This window comes from Vidua macroura, chromosome 22, assembly GCF_024509145.1.
Source record: "Vidua macroura isolate BioBank_ID:100142 chromosome 22, ASM2450914v1, whole genome shotgun sequence".
In the NCBI taxonomy this organism is placed as follows: domain Eukaryota; kingdom Metazoa; phylum Chordata; class Aves; order Passeriformes; family Viduidae; genus Vidua; species Vidua macroura.
In genome coordinates, this window is record NC_071592.1 from 4210848 (window position 1) to 4227472 (window position 16625).

Below are 16625 nucleotides of genomic sequence, written 5' to 3' on the forward strand. Positions count from 1 at the left end.
GGCCACTTTACCTAACTCCTCAAATGCATTCCAAAAGGAATGTCCTTGACTTTTCCTCTGTTGTAAACCAGCTTTGTTAAATTCTGCTTCTCTCTCTCTCTCCTGTGCAGTTCTCTGGTAGATGAGCTGAAAGAAGCTGTTTATCCTGTTCTGCGAATATTGCTCCAACATATCTGTACCAAGGTATGCCAAGCTCTGCTGCTTCTGGAGCTGGAGAACTCGTGTGGATACATTGGAATATCCTTAGTAGTTTAGGAAATCTGTTTTCACCATCTTTTCTAAGGAATGAAAACGTGTGATGGTGAAGTAGTGACTGAGGAAGCTGTGATGATTCTCATTATTGTTGAACCTGAGCAGCTCATTAAATTAAAAAATACTTCTCTTAAGCCCTGAAATGCCTTTCTGGCATTGAGAGCAGAGCAGTGAATTATCACAGGGTGCCCTTGCCTTGTCTTTCAGGTCCCAGACAAGGCTGATTATCGCACCTACGCTGCCCAGGCCCTGGTGACCCTGCTGGACAAACTCCCCTGTGCGGAGTTCGCTGAATTCCTCGCTTGGCTTTATAAATACTCACTCACCAAAGTAAGTGCATCTCCTTGATGCTTTGGAGGTGAAGGGTTCAATCTCAGCACTGAATAGCTCTGTCACTGCTGGTACCCAGAGGCAAGAAAACTCCGTGTTCACTTCCATTAACAGAGCACCTCGTGTGCTTTTTCTTCCTGCAGGTTTCCTACAGAGTGTTTGCTCTTGATGTAGCCTTGGCTTTGTTGGAGCTGCCAGAGAGGAGCCCAGTCAGCTCCTTGTCCCGGGATCATCAGAGTTTCCTAAAGCACAAGTTTTTAGTGCAGGTCATGGTGTTTGGCCGGTGCTCAGACAAAGCCCCCGTGGTGCGGAGCAAAGCTCTCAGCAGCTTTGCCTATTGTCTCGAAAAGAAAGCTGCTGCTACCTTGGAGAGCATTCAGGACTTGCTACAGAGCTGTGAGTATTGTGGGCACATGAGGTAATGAAAATCATTCTTGAACTTTCAAGGGGATAATTGCTGGGAGGTAGGAGTTGTCAGGAGCTTTAAAAACTGGCACACAGAGTCCTTGCGTACCGTGTCATAATGAGCAGTAATTCATGAGCCTTGTTACTTATGAGGCCTTATCTTTGGAAGGGATTTATTCTCATGTATCAGTTCTAAAGACATTCCTCTGCGAGGTCCCTTTGAAGGATGTTTACAGACAACCGAAATTGCTCATTGGGAAAAAAAAAAGGCAGTTCATTCTTGCCTGACAGCTGATTAAATCTTGAGTTGCCTTTTGCTTCTGCTAAGTTGTTCTGCTCGTGACTGGCATTCCAAGCTCCCTCAGGTGTGCTGAAGGCCAGATGGCACAATTCAGAGCCTGCACAGGGCATCCCACGGTTAGATTGCTCGCCCAAAGAAAATTTGGAATGGCAGGATATCCAGAGTTAAAATACTTTGTTTGATTTCCTTTTTTATTTCTCTTTTTTGGCAGCCTCTGTCCACACAGTGTTGGAAGCAAACACAAACACTGCGAGCGTGACAGTCAGTGCAGAAGGTATAGAGTCATTCCTTTCCAGTAAGTCTCAGGCTTTTCTTGGCATGCCATTTCCTAAAAATACGTGTATCTGTTAAACCAGGGCATGCATGAGACTCTCTGTTTAACACTGAACCATCTTCTTGCCAGGTGAATGTATGCCTTTATTATTCCTCAGCTTTTGTCTTTTCTTTCAGCTGTGTCCAACCATCCACTGAAGACCTTACCAACTTTCAGAGCTGTTGAGCTGACAGACAGCAGTGACACTGCTGGGCCTGATGGTATGTCAGAATTAGAGCAACCTTTCCAGATAAGCATTCAAAGCCTTAATTGAAATCAGACTTTCTGAAGTGTATTCATTGTCCATTTCTCAAAGGAAGTGGAGAAAGCTGTTACAAAACACTTAGGGGTGATGAAGGGGGTGGAATCGCCATAAAGAAACACTATTCCCACTCAAGTCTGAAAAATACATTTAATCCTGAAATGCACATGTCTGGTGGTACTAATGTGGTGGCAACACTTGTTGAGAAGCAGGTAATTTATTCTTCCCAAATTGTAATTTATGTGGAATGTAACACTTGTAGCTCCATGAATTTCAGGGTAATTAAATCTCTTGCTCCAGTGCACAAAGAACTGATATATTTTGCTGTGTAAAGCCCAGCACCTTTGTGTAGCACTGTTCTGTAGGCAAGGATCTGTTTCTCTGCAGCATCAGGTTGAAAGCAGAGTGTCACACGAAATGTCCTGGTGCAGCATGCCAAGCTGCCTCTCAAATGTTGATAGCCTGAAATCACCATGCAAGTTGGCTTTTGTGGCCGGGATGTTCCTCCTTTAAAGCTCTCCCTCTCTTTTCCTCTTGTGTGGAAAAGCTTTTCCCCCTAACCTTTCGGCCCCTGCCAGCATCTGCACTCTCAGTTCTTGCTGTTCACCTCCCTTGAACTGCTGACAGTTCAATTCTCTGCTTGCCTCACATCCTGCACTGGTGCTTTTGTTCCACGCTGCTCCTCGCATGGGATCTCCCTCCCTATCTCCAGGAGCCAGGCTCCAATCTCCCTCCAGTGAAAGCTCCCTTTTTCAAACACGCTCTGCTGATAAATTTCCTTCATCTGCTCCCTCAGATAGAAAAGGCCTCCAGGCCACTCGAGGTATTGTGAATTCCCTGTTTAGTTGCAGGCTCCTCGTGCCAGAGGATGCCTGGGTTTGTCTCTGATACCCAGCTGAGCTCACACTTGGCACTTGGCAAAACAAATTAAGAAAAGGCTGGAATGAAAAAAGACTGTCTGGAGCTCCAGAGGATTCTGGAATCCAGGGCTCTCCGAGGCAGTCAAGGTGCATTAGCAAAGCTGTCTGGCCCATGCCTGTGCTTGGCTTATGCCTGAGCTAATTTTGCACTCCTCTGAAGACCAAACAGCTCAATTCTTTTACAAAATAAATAAACCTCAGCCAGGGATAGTCAGAACATGCTCAGTGCTCAAGGGCAGAGATAAGAAGGGTGGGGATAACCTGCAAGGTGAGGTGTGCACTGCAGAATTCCCTCTGCCCACCAGCATCAAACATTCCCTTCCCTTGGGAGTTCTCAGCCATTGAAAACTTGGGAATTTTGGTTGTTTTGTTGTTTGGTTCCCCCCCCCCCCCCACAAACACTCTTTTCTACACCAGAAAAATCAATGTGAAAGTGTGATTATTTGGTTGCCTTCACAAGACTGGATTATTTTAGTAGCAAAATCTTGCAGGGGAAAGGTTCTGTGCTCTTGGGAGGAGGATGGAACTGCACTTAGCTGCCCATTAAGAAAGCCCAGATCAAAGTCCCTTTGCTTCCTTTTGGTAAAAATGTATTTTTAAGCTAGTTTTGCTTAGTTCCCTGTGACTAATCCTATTTTTAATGGCAACAGGATGGATGTCCATGTGAATCTCTAAGTAACAGATCTCCAAATTTGGCATATCTTTGGGAAATCTGACAAACAGTAATAAATAAAAACCTTAAAAGCCATGGTAAAATGCTTCAAGTCCTTATGGCCAGTTAATAGCCCAGTGATTCAAAATGTGAGAAATAACTGATCTTTGTATTCAGTCGTGTGTCATTTAATAACTTAATGCCTTGATGATGTATTTTTTCCCTGCCAACGTGCAGAAATAAGTATGAATATGGCTGTGCAGAGTAAAATTTGAGCCCTAACATGGCATCCAAGGAAGAGAGATGTGTTCTGGTTTCCTTGCAGACTCTGAGGTGGTTCTTTGCAGCTGCCATTCTGCAGCCTCGAGGAGTTACCAAACGGAGTCATGTTCCCTCTGTAGCACACAGCAGCTCATACAGTAGTGCTTGCTGCTGTGTGCAGCTCTGAGGCAAAACTCCCAGCAGGTTGTGGGTGTTCTGAGCTCTGCAGAGCCTCCCCTGGCTCTGTGTTGGCTCCTTTTGTCTGAGCTCTGCCCAGGTAGCTCTTCCACAGGTACCAGGGTTACCTGAGCCCCAGACTGTGCCTGACTCATCTGCTGAGCTCTCAGACTCTGAAGGTAGCCTGACATATTTTGTATAGACAAAGGAAGAGGTCAGAAATTACAGATTAACTTTTTTTTTTTTTCCCTGTGTGTCTCAAGTAATTTGTTCCATCATTTTCTTTTGTGATATATTAAGATGAGCTTTCAAATGAAAGAAGTGGGGAAATGGTTTGGGTTTGTTTTTCCTTCTGGCTTATGCCTCGTTCTGGATTGTTCTGGGTGATTTTAACTGTGCTTTGTTCAGTCCTTCTGCAATTTTTGGGGAACCATTTGGGTTTGTTTTTGCCTTGAGTTTGTGCTGCTGTAGGGTGGGGAGGCCCTGGCACGGGGTGCCCAGAGCAGCTGTGGCTGTTCCTGGATCCCTGGCAGTGCCCAAGGCCAGGCTGGATGGGCTGGGAGCACCCTGGGACAGTGGAAGGTGTCCCTGCCATGGCAGGGGTGGGACAAGATGGGCTTTAAGGTCCCTTCCACCCAAACCATCCTGGGATTGTGTGGTTCCAGCTGGTGCTGGGGATAATTCCTTCTTTGTGGGGGTAATTCCTTTTTGTCCTCATTTTGGATAGAAAAAGAAGTCATGGCCATGCTGAGAGTGAGAGCTGGAGATGAGAAAACCAACGTGAGGAAATCTGCTCTGCAGGTAGGATGGGGTTTGCATCCTTGCCTGTTCTCAGTGATTACCCAGAATTGTTAAATAATTAATTAGGCCACAGCTTTGCTGCAAACTCTGTCACTTTGCCCACTTGTAGCTTCCTGCTCTCCCTGCAGAGTGCCTTAAAGGCATTTAAGATCTTGTTTACTAGCTCCTGATAAGTAAATAATGCAGGCATAATGATGGAAATTTCTCTAGTACCCTTGCTGGCATTCTGTTATTCCGTCATTTGCGAGGAGAGGTTCTTGTCAAATGTCAATAGGCATTTCAATTAAGAGACTTCCTCCTAAACTGAAGCATATTAGCTGCTTAGTTTGTTTTGACCTTGTTAGCAAAGGGATTAGGTTATATCCAGCCTCTTTTTGAGCTCTGTGCTGCTTTCCTTGCTGCTCATTTCTTTAATGAAGTCATTAGCTTTTAAAGAGAGGAGCTTCAATGGAAATTTCCTTGTTTTAAAAAAGAGGTGTCTGCTGCTTCCTCCGTTAGTCCTCGTCACCCCAGCTCTTCCCCCTCAATTCACACACTGATTTGAGCTTCCCAGTTAGGGCTTTGCAATTCACATTTTAATGCTTTCTGATTAAGAATAAAAATAAATCCCTCTTCCTTATTACGAAGTAAAAACTGTGGCTCATACAAGAGGCACATTACTTTCAAGGGGAAATTGTGACATTCTCCCTCTCCAGCTGCTGTTCCAGAGCAGCAGTGACTGGAATGATGTTTTCTGATTCATTTGCCATCTCTGGTTGTGCCCAGCATTCATGAATCGTTAATGTGCCGCTTCACTCTGGGTGTGATAAATCTCTGGCTGGCGTTGGTGGGGGGTAAATTGTATTTTTGCTTTGCCACCCAGTGCCCCTGGCATGAACCTAAATGCTGGGTCAACACCCTAAGTGAGGTCCAGAATGGGAGGGGATCTGGGGACAAAGAAGGAAGTTCATGGCGACTGTGTTCTTGTGAAACAGGAACTTAGAGCCTAAATAGGACAGCGGGGGTCTAGGTAGGATCAGCTGGGTTTGAACCCCCAATTTCCCTCCTTAAAATTGTTCCAAATATCAAGTGCACTGAGATGCCTGTTAGTTCAGTAATTCTGTCTGGTTAAGGTGTTCCTGCCATAATTAATGAAAACATTTTGAAGGCTGCAAAGCAGTGGGGAGGAACAAGGGCTTTTTTGACCTCCTGTTTCTAAGCTGCCCCCAAGAAAGTTCCACAAGTAGAATGCATGTAGCTTGTGATGATCAGTGAAAATGGCAACACCAGAATGGAACTCAAACCCTTTTCACTGAGTTCTGCTCCAAATCCAACCAACCAGCTTGCAGATGTAAATATAGATGGGAACCTCTTGGGGTCTGTGGTGTTGAGGTGACCCCAAGAGTGTAAAAGTCCTCATTTCCCAGCCCGTGCAGCCAAAGGAGGAGTCTGAATGTGCAGGGTCGGCTTCTCAAGGTTGTTTATTTTCCCTTCTCTAGAACATTCTCTCTCTGCCCTGCTGAGCTCTGTCCAGGAGCTCGGCCATGGCATTCTGTCTGCCCTCAGGGCACTGTTCACATTTTATACCAAAAACTCCGTGTGCCGTGGTTACAATAACGTGCCAATGTCTGTCATTGATGTTGGACAGTGTGTCTGTGCCTTAAACCAACAGAAAAGTGTCACCAGCACAGCAAGACATGGAGGAGAAGGAGAAGGAGGTCAGGACATGCCCGAATCCCTCCATCTTGTCCCCCTGAACTTCATTCTAAAAACCCCAAAATTCTACTTTTTCACCCTGTGTTAACTCAACTACCACACTACTCAAACCCTTGTGGCTTGTAATTCCTCACACAGAGTTGGCAGCTTTTTCCATGGGCTAAAATCAAAGCCACAGGTGTTTTTGACTTCGTGTCAAGGTCTCCAAACCCCCTCCAGGGTCTGGAGCCAGCCAGGGCAGCCAGAGGGGTGTGCTGGGCTCTGACACGAACCCTGTGTGGGAGCTTTGAAATGCAACTGAGTGCTGCTGTTTGCCTGGCAGGTGTTTGTGAGCATCCTGAAGCAGGGGGTGATGCCCTGCACGGCCGAGGACCTGGGCGTGCTGCGGGAGCGCTGCCGGGACCCCGCGGTGTCGGTGCGGAAGCAGGCGCTGCACTCCATCACCGAGCTGCTCCTGGTGAGGCCGGGCTGGGGGCGGCTGCTGGCACCGAGGGTACACGGCGTGGACATAAATACATGGGTTAACACATGCCCATTTTATTGGATTTATTAACCAGGTACACCTTGGGCAGCCAGAGCCTCCCAGAGGCTGCACCCAGGGTGGATGATGATCACAAGTTTTTCACACAATTATGAGTTTGGTCCGTTTACACATCAGGGGTTAATTCTGCAATTACACTTTCAGGTAATGAAGTATTCCCTCAGTTTGCTCCTCCACAATTCACTATTGTTTTTGCTTTTTGGGGCCTGAGACAGTCAGGTATCCTTGAGTTAGAGCCCTGGAGGGATTGTTTTGTCTGAATAAAACAGGAGAACAGTCGCTGACGCTCTATGGAGTTTGGAGTTATACCCTAAAGCAGTACAGGATTTGAAAAATATAAAAGCTAAAATCCTAAGGCTTCAAGGGGAATGGGAATTCTGCCACACCCCGGAGGGTGTAGAGCAGGAGGGACCTCACCAATCAGCTATTCACTCTGGGAGTTGCATTTTAGGCTGCTCTAATTCTTTTTGTTACCTTTTGACTCGGAAGTCATGACTCACTCTGATACCTACTTGTGATTTATGCAGAGTGCTTCCAACTGTTGGAAACACTGATTTTTCTGGCTGTTGATTTATGTGTCATGAAGAAAATGTTTATGTTGCTGGCCTTCTCAAGTTAAAAAAAGCCCTGAATCACTTTCAGATGTAATGTGTGGATGATAGCAATGCTATATTTTTCTTTCTTTTCTATTTATTCACAAAGGGTTTGTAACTCAGGCTTGGAGCACAGGGTTTATATTAAGCAAAGCTCTTTTTTTTTAGTGCTAAATCATCTGCTGTACAGCCTTATTGCAAACCTGTTATAATTCTTTATAGAGTCTCAAAACAAAGTGTTGCAGTACTTTAGCAGAAACTCCAGGTATTTATCATAGAGATGATTAAAGACCTTGTGATGCTGAGTTTCCCTGTCCCACCTGCTGCCACACTGCTGGGCTTGATTAAAATTCAAGTTGCAAAGTTTGTAGCTGAACCTGGAGGCCTCTGCTGGTCTTATCCATGCATTTGGGATCCCCTAATGATTTAAAAATGTGTTTCTCTCAGTCCCAGCACAGCAATGTCCTGGTGCAGAAGGCCTGGTTGAACGGAGTGGTGCCTGTGGTGATGGATGCAGAAAGCTCTGTCCAAGAAAAAGCGTTGGATTGCCTTGATCAGCTCTTGCTGCAGCACATAAAACCTTACCATAAATCCAGGAGTGATGATGGGAGGCAGGAGCTGGCGTGGGATCTGCTCTCCCTGTTGTCTTCAGAAAGCCAGGAGCTGAGGTAAGTGCATTTTTCCCTCTCCTGCCTGTGTTAACATTCAGGGATAAAACCCAGACAGGTTTTTTTTTTTTTAACTTTTAATCCCATTAGAATACACAACTTTTCCTTTACAGAATGAAAATACCTATTGACTGAGGACTAAGATAAGAGTCTGACTTCGTGTTCTCATTCCCTGTGTGGCCACAGACTATGAGGTGCCACAGCTCACACACACACACTGTTAAAATGCACGTGCTGTCTGCTGAGCAAGGACAAGAAACCAAATTTTTCTCAAGGATTTCTTTGAAGCTGCTTAAATTCCCTGCTTGAGAGCCTCAGTATCACTCTGGGGATGGAAACTACCATGCTGAGGTGCTTGTGTTGCCCTGCCAGCTCCCAGGACAGGGCTGATGAGCATGGACAAGGAGAATTCCTCTTTGTTTTGTGTCAGGTGTTTTCACCTGCTGCTCCTGTTACCTGTGCTCTCTCCCTGGACTGAAATGCTCTTTGTTACATCCCATGCTGGATGCACTGATAGCACATGAATATTTAAGTCAAATGGAGGTGTTCCTCTGACAGAAGTGAGAGAGGATATATAAAGCAAGAACATCACCTTGTATTAATTCTTATGTACAATATGTTACTTGTCTTGTGACAAATCGAATTATCCTGCCTGCTGCAGAACGCCGTGGGAAGGAGAGGGAGAAATGGGATGACACACAGCATGACAAGGACACAACATTGATTAAAGACAGCTGTATGTTTATTAGTCAACAGGGCATAATAGCTCAGAAATAGCAGATGAGGCACTGGTGGTGCTGCAGTGCCAGTGTGGGGAGCTGTCACTGCTCTAATTCGGGCCGTTTTGTAACAGGGTTTGCACATTCCTGGCACCTTCTTCCTCCTGACCCTGCAGGACCTTGCAGCTTGAGAAATCTCACAGCTCTACCAGTGTGGAGTAGATAATTAGGGTTGTGCAGAAAAATGAGCAGGCTGTGATGCCTGACATGACTCTGCTGTCCCTTTATCCCTGGGAGTCCTCAAGGCCAGGCTGGCTGGGGCTCTGAGCACCCCAGTCTAGTGGAAGGTGCCCTTATCCATGGCAGGGGGTGGAATGAGATGATCTTCAAGGTCCCTTCCAATTTAGTCCATTCTATTGATGCTTTGTGCAGGCTGGCCTAGAGCAGAGGCTGGACAGAGCTACAGAATAAAGCAGGGATTTATTCAAAGGATCTCCTCCATGGATCCACCTTGGGCAGCACCAGAGCCCAGCCAGGGCTGCACCCAAATGAACCAAAATGGTCCCAAAATGCACGAGCGCTCCCGGGGGCTCTCACTGGGATCAGCTCTGCTCCATTTGCACCTTGCAGTTCATTGTCCCATTCCAGCTTTAGCCCAGGCACTCCCATCCTGCTTGTTTTTCTCTCTCCAGCCCACGCTGTTTGTGCTCCTGGGCCTGAGCTTTGGATCATTTGTCCTTGGTGCCCAGCTGGAGCAGGAATTGTTTTGTCTCCCTGCTCTGTGCAGAGAGCTCGCCATCCCCTCATGTGAAGCTCAGACCCCCACACTAAAACAGCTCAGAATGTGAAAAATAGAAAAGCTCGAACCTAAGGCATCATTATGACTCTGAGTATTAAATAGCTGCTGGAAACTCTTAGTTACAAATTGCTGAAATTAAAATTTCCTGATGTGTCATGGGACCAGTCGAACCTTCTGTCTTACTGCCCCAGATCACAACATCCATGTAGGGATGTCAGGTCTGTAGTGAAAATAGGTGTAAATGTGGAAATTTTCAGTGTGAATTGTGGCAATGCCAGGCAATAGCAGCTTTGTTGTGTTGGATTTTACCAACTGTTTTCTTTATTCTTCCCTAAACTTTCCTTTCCTCCCTGCAGCCGTTACCTGAGCAAAGCCTTCCTTATGTGGTCCAAGCAGAACAAGTTCACCTCCACTTTTGTCAATAATGTCATGTCTCACGTGGAGACAGAGCACTCCAGGGCAGCTTGGATGCTGCTTGCCAAGGTGGCAGGTTCTTCCCCCAAGCTGGATTATTCCAAGATCATTGAATCCTGGGACAGTGTCAGCAGGTCAGTGTGTGTGCTTTGAGCTCCATTCTGCCAGGGAGCCCTTAGTGCCCTTCCACAGATTGCCTTTCAGCTGCTTAAATCCCAGATTCTTCTTCAAGCTGTCACTTCTGCAGCTGGAAATCCAGCAAAGGCCTCGAGATCCGTGCAGTAACCAACTCTTTCCTCAAGCTCTCTGAGTTTTCAGTGGCTTTGACAGGTCTGCCTTAATAATGCATGTCCCAAGTGAGAGGATTGCTCAGCTGTGATTTGCTGGAGTGGCTCAGGGTTCACTGTTGCTTTTGCAGGCAGCAGAACATGAGCAGTGGCACCGTGGGACACATCCTGTGTGTCATGGGGCACGTGGCCAAGCACCTCCCCAAGAGCAGCTGTCAGGGGCTGAAGGGTGAGTGGCCCTGGCCACCTGCAGAGCTTTTGTGCCTCCACAAACACTCGAAAAGCTTAGAAAATGCTGATTTCTATGTGTGGTGTCATCTCCAGAGAACATCCAGAGCTGGCTGAAGGAGTCTCAGTGTCCCCTGGAGGTGATCAGCCCAGCTGTGGAGACCCTGCAGAAGCTCTGCCAGGCCTCTGCAGCTGCACCAGAGGAGGCACAGGTGGGACTTAAAAATACACCTTTTAAAATAGCCTGTTCCCCACTCAGGGGGTGTCTGCTGCTGTCTGCAGGCTGTGGGATGATGAGTTCTAAAAAAGGGGCTCAGACTCCAGCAGCTCAAGCCTGCTCTGCTCAGCTCTGCCTCTTTGCTGCACTTGGGCTGGAGAACATCCTGGGGCTGAGCCTGGGCTTGTAAGAAATCTTCTGCCTTCGAATGTATTCCCCCACACCTTGCATTTGCCTTCTGTCCAAGTTTACAGAATTCCTAAAGGAAATTTCCTGAAGGAAACCTGTTGCTGTGCTTGGTCCAGTTTGAAGCCACAGATTTATGCTGCAGTCTCTGAGTACTCTCCATCAGAGCTGCTGGAAATACACATATTTCTTAGACCTCTTCCTGGAGACCAAGCAGGGAGTTAATAACTTGCTGATAACTTTTTTCTGCCTCCATTTGTTTGATGCCATGGCTCTGTTCTGCTCCCATAGTGGGGAGTTAAGCCATATTTTGTTGGTAAAATAAAAATCTCAGCCTGGACACAATTGCAAAGAAGCTAAAGTTGATGCAGGTCTCTGTCCCTAATGATTTCTCTTTGTGTCTGTTTTATATTTCTCTTTCAGTATAGATGGCAGCTCTTTTATAATAAGCATCCCAATCAAGCTTATTAAATAATGGGCAAAACTGAACCCTCTGTGCCTCAGAAGCCAGGGTGGGGTGATGCTTTTTGGGTTTTTAAACTGACAGTCAGAAAATCCTCCCCTGTAGGTACAGCCACCACAGAGCGTTGGCTTAAAATGAAATGGAGATATTCCTGTAGTTGGTCACTTCATCAAATATAACAGTTATCATTTATATATGTATTTGGTTATTAAAATTGCCACTTTTAGGTGGTGGAAAACCAGAAATGGTGCTTTATATTCACCACAGTGCAGTAGATAATCAGCTTTTCCTGTGTTTCCCCTCCACTCTTTGGAATTCACGTCATGTTTTCTTTGTTAATGGAGTTGCTTTTTTCAAGCAACATCTAAAAATTCCCACAGACACCTCCAATGTGTTGGGTGCACATGAAACAGTCGCCTAAATCTTTTTGTTTAAGTCTGTGTGATTTCTATAATGAAGTAAACTTGGGCCTGTGGATCATTAAAAGCCAAATTTTCCAAGGTGTTTTGACACTTGCACGCATCCTTTGATGTGCAGGGAGAATTTTAAAGCTCTAAGGCACTGTCAGATTGATTTTAATGGGATCCAGATTATTAAAAGCACATAAAGACTTTGATATTCGGGATTCATGTGTGGACAGATATTATAGCTACCTTTTGTTTAATTAATGAAGTGTTGAATTAATTTTGTTTAATTACGGAACAGGAGCTTCTCAACCAGGTGTGTGGAGATTTGGTATCCACCTGTGAGAGCTACATCTCCAACATAGTCCTCAAAGAGGATGGAGCAGGGCAGCTGCAGGAAGATCTCTTGGTAAGTTTGGGGATTATTATTTTAAATAATCCCCTTCAAGGATTATTTAAAGGGTGGAGGTGTGCTTGGAGCTGGTGTCCCTCAAAATCCATGCCAAGAACTGTGATCACAGGAATGTGCATGGCCTGTGTGTGTGATGAATTCTTGTATTTAAGGGCCTGGGAGCCCACAGCAGTTTTACACACCAGCAGTTGCTTTAAGGATATGGCACTCCATGTATTTTTAATATATGACGTGGTTTTTCTTTCCTTGCTTTTCCACTCAAACTTCTCAGATGAGCTGTTTGGGAGAGAGGTCTGTAAAATGCATGGAATGCTTTGAGGAGTATTTCAGTCTCATTAGATGGCGGGGGGGTGTTGGATCATATTAAACACACCCACCCAGGATTTCTGTTCCAAAGCCTCCCCTTCTGTTCTCCAGCCACTGCCTTGAAAGGACTGAGGGAATTTTGAGTTGTTTTCAGAGAAGAACCGACTCCTGCTGGCTTAATCTGCAGCTCAGCCTCTGCCTTTTGACTGCAGTGCTGCTTTCTCTCTGCAGGTGAGACACCTCTTCCTGCTGGGTGAGGCTGCCCAGCTGTGCCCAGCCAGGGTGGACAAACAAATCTTCCTGCTGGTTCAGTCCATCCTGGCCTCCTCTGGCAGCGAGGACCAAGGTGAGCCACTCTCCTTCTGCCTTTAGCTTTGCCTTCACAGGCACCACCGTGTGCCAGGCCCTGATTCCATCCCTGACCTGTTCTTTTCCAGTGTCTGCTTGCACAGACAGCGAGGAGATCCCCAGTTCCCAGCCTCTGTCCCAGTTCAGGGGCTCAGCCATGCCTCCCGTGGTCAGGGCTCACGCACTCATCACTTTAGGTAAGTGCCATCATCCTGCCCTAAAAATGGGCTTTCGTGTGTCTCAGCCTTTGTGGTGAAGTTCTGCCCAGAATCCTGGAGAAAAGGAGGCTCAGGAGGGACCTTGTCACTCTGCAGCTCCCTGGCAGGAGGGAGGAACCAAGGAACAGGACAGGACAAGAGGAAACGGCCTCCAGCTGTGCCAGGGCAGGGTCAGGTTGGACACAAGGAAGAATTTCTCCATGGAAAGGGTTGTTAGACATTGGAAGGGGCTGCTCAGGGAGGTTTGGAGTCCCCATCCCTGGAAGTGTCCAAGAAAGGCCTGATGGGGCACTCAGAGCTCTGGGCTGGGTGACAGGGTAAGGATCAGTCGTAGGTTGGACTCAGTGATCCCAGAGGTCTTTTCCAACCTAAATAATTCCATGTGGAGCTCGGGCAGTTGTGACAGAGAGCCCCGGTGCTCTCTTGGCATTAGCCCAGCTCAGAGCTTTTAGCAATGCAAATATCCATGGAAACAAGTTGGGCAAACCATCAGAACCCTGCCAGCTCTGCTTCTCCAGGTGGTTAATGCATTAATAGTGATCAATAATTAGCACTGTCCCCCAGAGCTGTGCTTTCCTTGTACTCAGAGTTGGGTGCTGAAGGATCATCTCACTTCCAGTAAGATGCTCTAGAGAGGGTGAAGAAAACTTCACCCAGCAGCACCAAGTGGTGCTGTTGGTGTAGCTTAGAGCAGGATGACTGCACTCAAATACTTGTTCTCCACAACGTGAGGGAAATGCTGCTTTCAGAGAAGTCTGGCCAGCTGCATTCCCAGATTCTGAGGAATACCAAGTGAAAGTTCTGGGTTCTAATATTTCCTTGGTTAGGAACAAGTTTCTTTTGCAGATAGGCAGCATTATTCTTCCCTTAATTGTTTTGGAAAGTTTAATACTTTTGTGTGGAGCTTGGGAACAGGGAGAAGTGATGTTAGAACTATTGCAGGCTATTTTATTTTAGGTTGGTTCAGTGATGCTCTCAGAGGTGGGTGTCTCCCTGCTATGCCTATGACAGCTGGGGCTGTTCTTTTTAGCTGCTTTGAATAATACCCTGTATACAGAAATAGTTTGCTGTGAAGGAGGGAATTTGGCATAGAGACCCACTCTAAAGGTCTAAGGGGAGTTTGGAAGAACTTGAAGTACCATCTCCCTGAGAGATCGTGCAGATTGCTCATCAAGTTCCAGCATGAGTTTCTTGTTTATTCCCTTGTTTACTTCCTGATTCCTTCCCTGGCTCATTTTGGAGGCAGCGAGCTGGGCTGGGAAGGAGAATTTATCCCAGCTCTGCTACTCTGGTGATGCCATGGAGTGGCTGCCTAGAACAGAGGCTAGACAGAGTTAAGAGAATAAAATAGGTATTTATTAGAGGCCTTTAACAGATACACCTTGGGCAGGGTTCCAGAGCCTACACCCAAAATGGATGATCACAGAATCCCAGAATAATGAGGTTGGAAGAGACCTCTAAGATCATCGAGTCCAACCTATTCCTTAACACCTCACTAGACTACAGCACCAAGTGCCACGTCCAGTCTTTTTTTAAACACATCCAGAGATGGTGACTCCACCACCTCCCTGGGAAGACTATTCCAGTGCTTTATTATTCTTTCAGTGAAAATTTTTTTCCTAATATCCAACCTGTACCTCCCCTGACGTAGCTTGAGGCTGTGTCCCCTTGTTCTGTCAGTGCTGCCCGGTGGAAGAGACCGACCCCACCTGTCTGCACCTCCCTTCAGGGCGTTGTAGAGAGCAATAAGGTCACGAGTTTTTCAGACAGATATGAGTTTGGCCTATTTGCATATCAAGGTCAATCCTCCAATGACAGCTTCAGTAACGAAGTTATTCATGGTTTGCTTCCCCCCAGTTCACTTCTGTTTACTCTTTTTGGGGCCTGAAGCCGTTGGGGGTCCTGGAGGAATTGTTTTGTCTGACCAGAAGAGTTCACCACACTTCACACGGCGCTTAGAGCCGTGCCCTGACGCAGCACAGGCTTTGAAAACCACCAAAAAATCTAAAACTCGCAGGCATCACGCCGGCTGCCTTTCCTTTTAGGGAAGCTGTGCCTGCAGCACGAGGAGCTGGCCAAGAAGTGCATCGCGGCGCTGGCGCGGGAGCTGGAGGTGTCGCCGGACGTGGCCGTGCGCAACAACGCGGCGCTGGTGCTGTGCGACCTGTGCGTGCGCTACACCTCGCTGGGGGACAGATACATCCCCAACATCTCCCTGTGCCTGCGGGACCCGCACCCCTTCATCCGCAGGCAGACCCTCATCCTGCTCACCAACCTCCTGCAGGTGACGGCTGCGCTGCCCGCTGGCGCACGGTCTAATTCCGCCCCAGCTTCGGGGGTTTGAAGCTGGGTTCTGTTGTCCTGGTTTTTCAAAGTGTTAAGTTTTCTTCCTTTTGGGAGTTTTAAAGTGGTTTTAAAAGTTTTCTGTGCTTTTTTTTTTTTGATGTTTACGTATTTCTACTGGAGTTTTCGTGCACTGTTTATGTAAATAGTGATTGGTTTGTGTTCTTCTTTGTGGGAGGAGAGAATTGATAGACTGTTAGTTTGACTAGTGTGGTTGGAGAGGTAGTCATTTCATCATCCAATCCACTGTCACTTTTGTGAAGTTAGAAATAAAATTAGCTTTTTGTCTCTTTTGAACTTAAAAAAAACCCTAAAACTATAAAAAAACTATACTAGAAGAAAAAACTTAACACTTCTAAAAATCAAGACAACAGTTTAGTGACTGGCTTTCCTGCAGTCGAATCAGCAACACCTCGGTGGGATAATGAGGTTATTTTTAGTCAGTGGTTGCCCCTTTTTCTCATCTTGGTTTCTTTGAGCTCCCTCCAGTTTCTCTCCTCTGTCAGTGGCTGTAACCAGCACCACTGTCGCTGTTGTGTTAGGGATGGGTGAATTAGTGAAACACAGACTCTAGGTATCTTCAGAAGGCTAACCTGAGTTTATTAGAAATTCATTACTATTAGAAATTAGAATTTCACTATTATTAGAAATTCACTACACTGTGCTGATGCAGGTGGACCTGATTGGTCATTTAATCAACACCCCTCACACCATTGGCTAATTAAGAAGACACCCTTTGATAAACATCTTATGAGAAAACAACTGTTCAAAACACCAGCTGCAAGATTGTTTTAATTCTTTCTCTTGGCTTTCTCAAAAGTCCCCAGAATAATTCTTTGGAAGGTTTATCTGGTTTTCTCTCTCTGACCAGGCTGTCAATATCCACACACCACAACACCTTTTTTTTTTTTTCCTGCTGTCTCTGTTGATTGTTCTGAAGGTGTGAATGTCGAGAGGCTCGAGATGTTTACCCTCCTAGTTCACATGAGGGCAGGTTTGGAGTGCATTTGGCTCTAAAAACAGTGTTGAAGAGCACACCTGCCATGGGGTGGGAAAGCAGAGTTTTCATTTTTCTACTTTATTCTTCATACCTGGGGTAAACCTTGATGT

At 46.3% G+C, this 16625-nt stretch overlaps 1 protein-coding gene across 1 annotated transcript in view; it reads left to right on the plus strand.

Moving 5' to 3' along the window:
* The window catches only part of NCAPD3 (non-SMC condensin II complex subunit D3), a 32512-nt gene that overhangs the window by 5678 nt on the left and 10209 nt on the right, over nucleotides 1-16625 (plus strand). Inside the window, exons 9-23 of the mRNA XM_053996969.1 lie at nucleotides 111-183; nucleotides 460-582; nucleotides 726-978; nucleotides 1500-1562; nucleotides 1739-1822; nucleotides 4601-4674; nucleotides 6692-6826; nucleotides 7951-8171; nucleotides 10046-10237; nucleotides 10522-10619; nucleotides 10715-10830; nucleotides 12190-12297; nucleotides 12838-12952; nucleotides 13044-13151; nucleotides 15218-15456. Of these exons, the coding sequence (XP_053852944.1) occupies nucleotides 111-183; nucleotides 460-582; nucleotides 726-978; nucleotides 1500-1562; nucleotides 1739-1822; nucleotides 4601-4674; nucleotides 6692-6826; nucleotides 7951-8171; nucleotides 10046-10237; nucleotides 10522-10619; nucleotides 10715-10830; nucleotides 12190-12297; nucleotides 12838-12952; nucleotides 13044-13151; nucleotides 15218-15456 (2002 nt within the window). The remainder of the gene's footprint in view (nucleotides 1-110; nucleotides 184-459; nucleotides 583-725; nucleotides 979-1499; nucleotides 1563-1738; nucleotides 1823-4600; nucleotides 4675-6691; nucleotides 6827-7950; nucleotides 8172-10045; nucleotides 10238-10521; nucleotides 10620-10714; nucleotides 10831-12189; nucleotides 12298-12837; nucleotides 12953-13043; nucleotides 13152-15217; nucleotides 15457-16625) is intronic.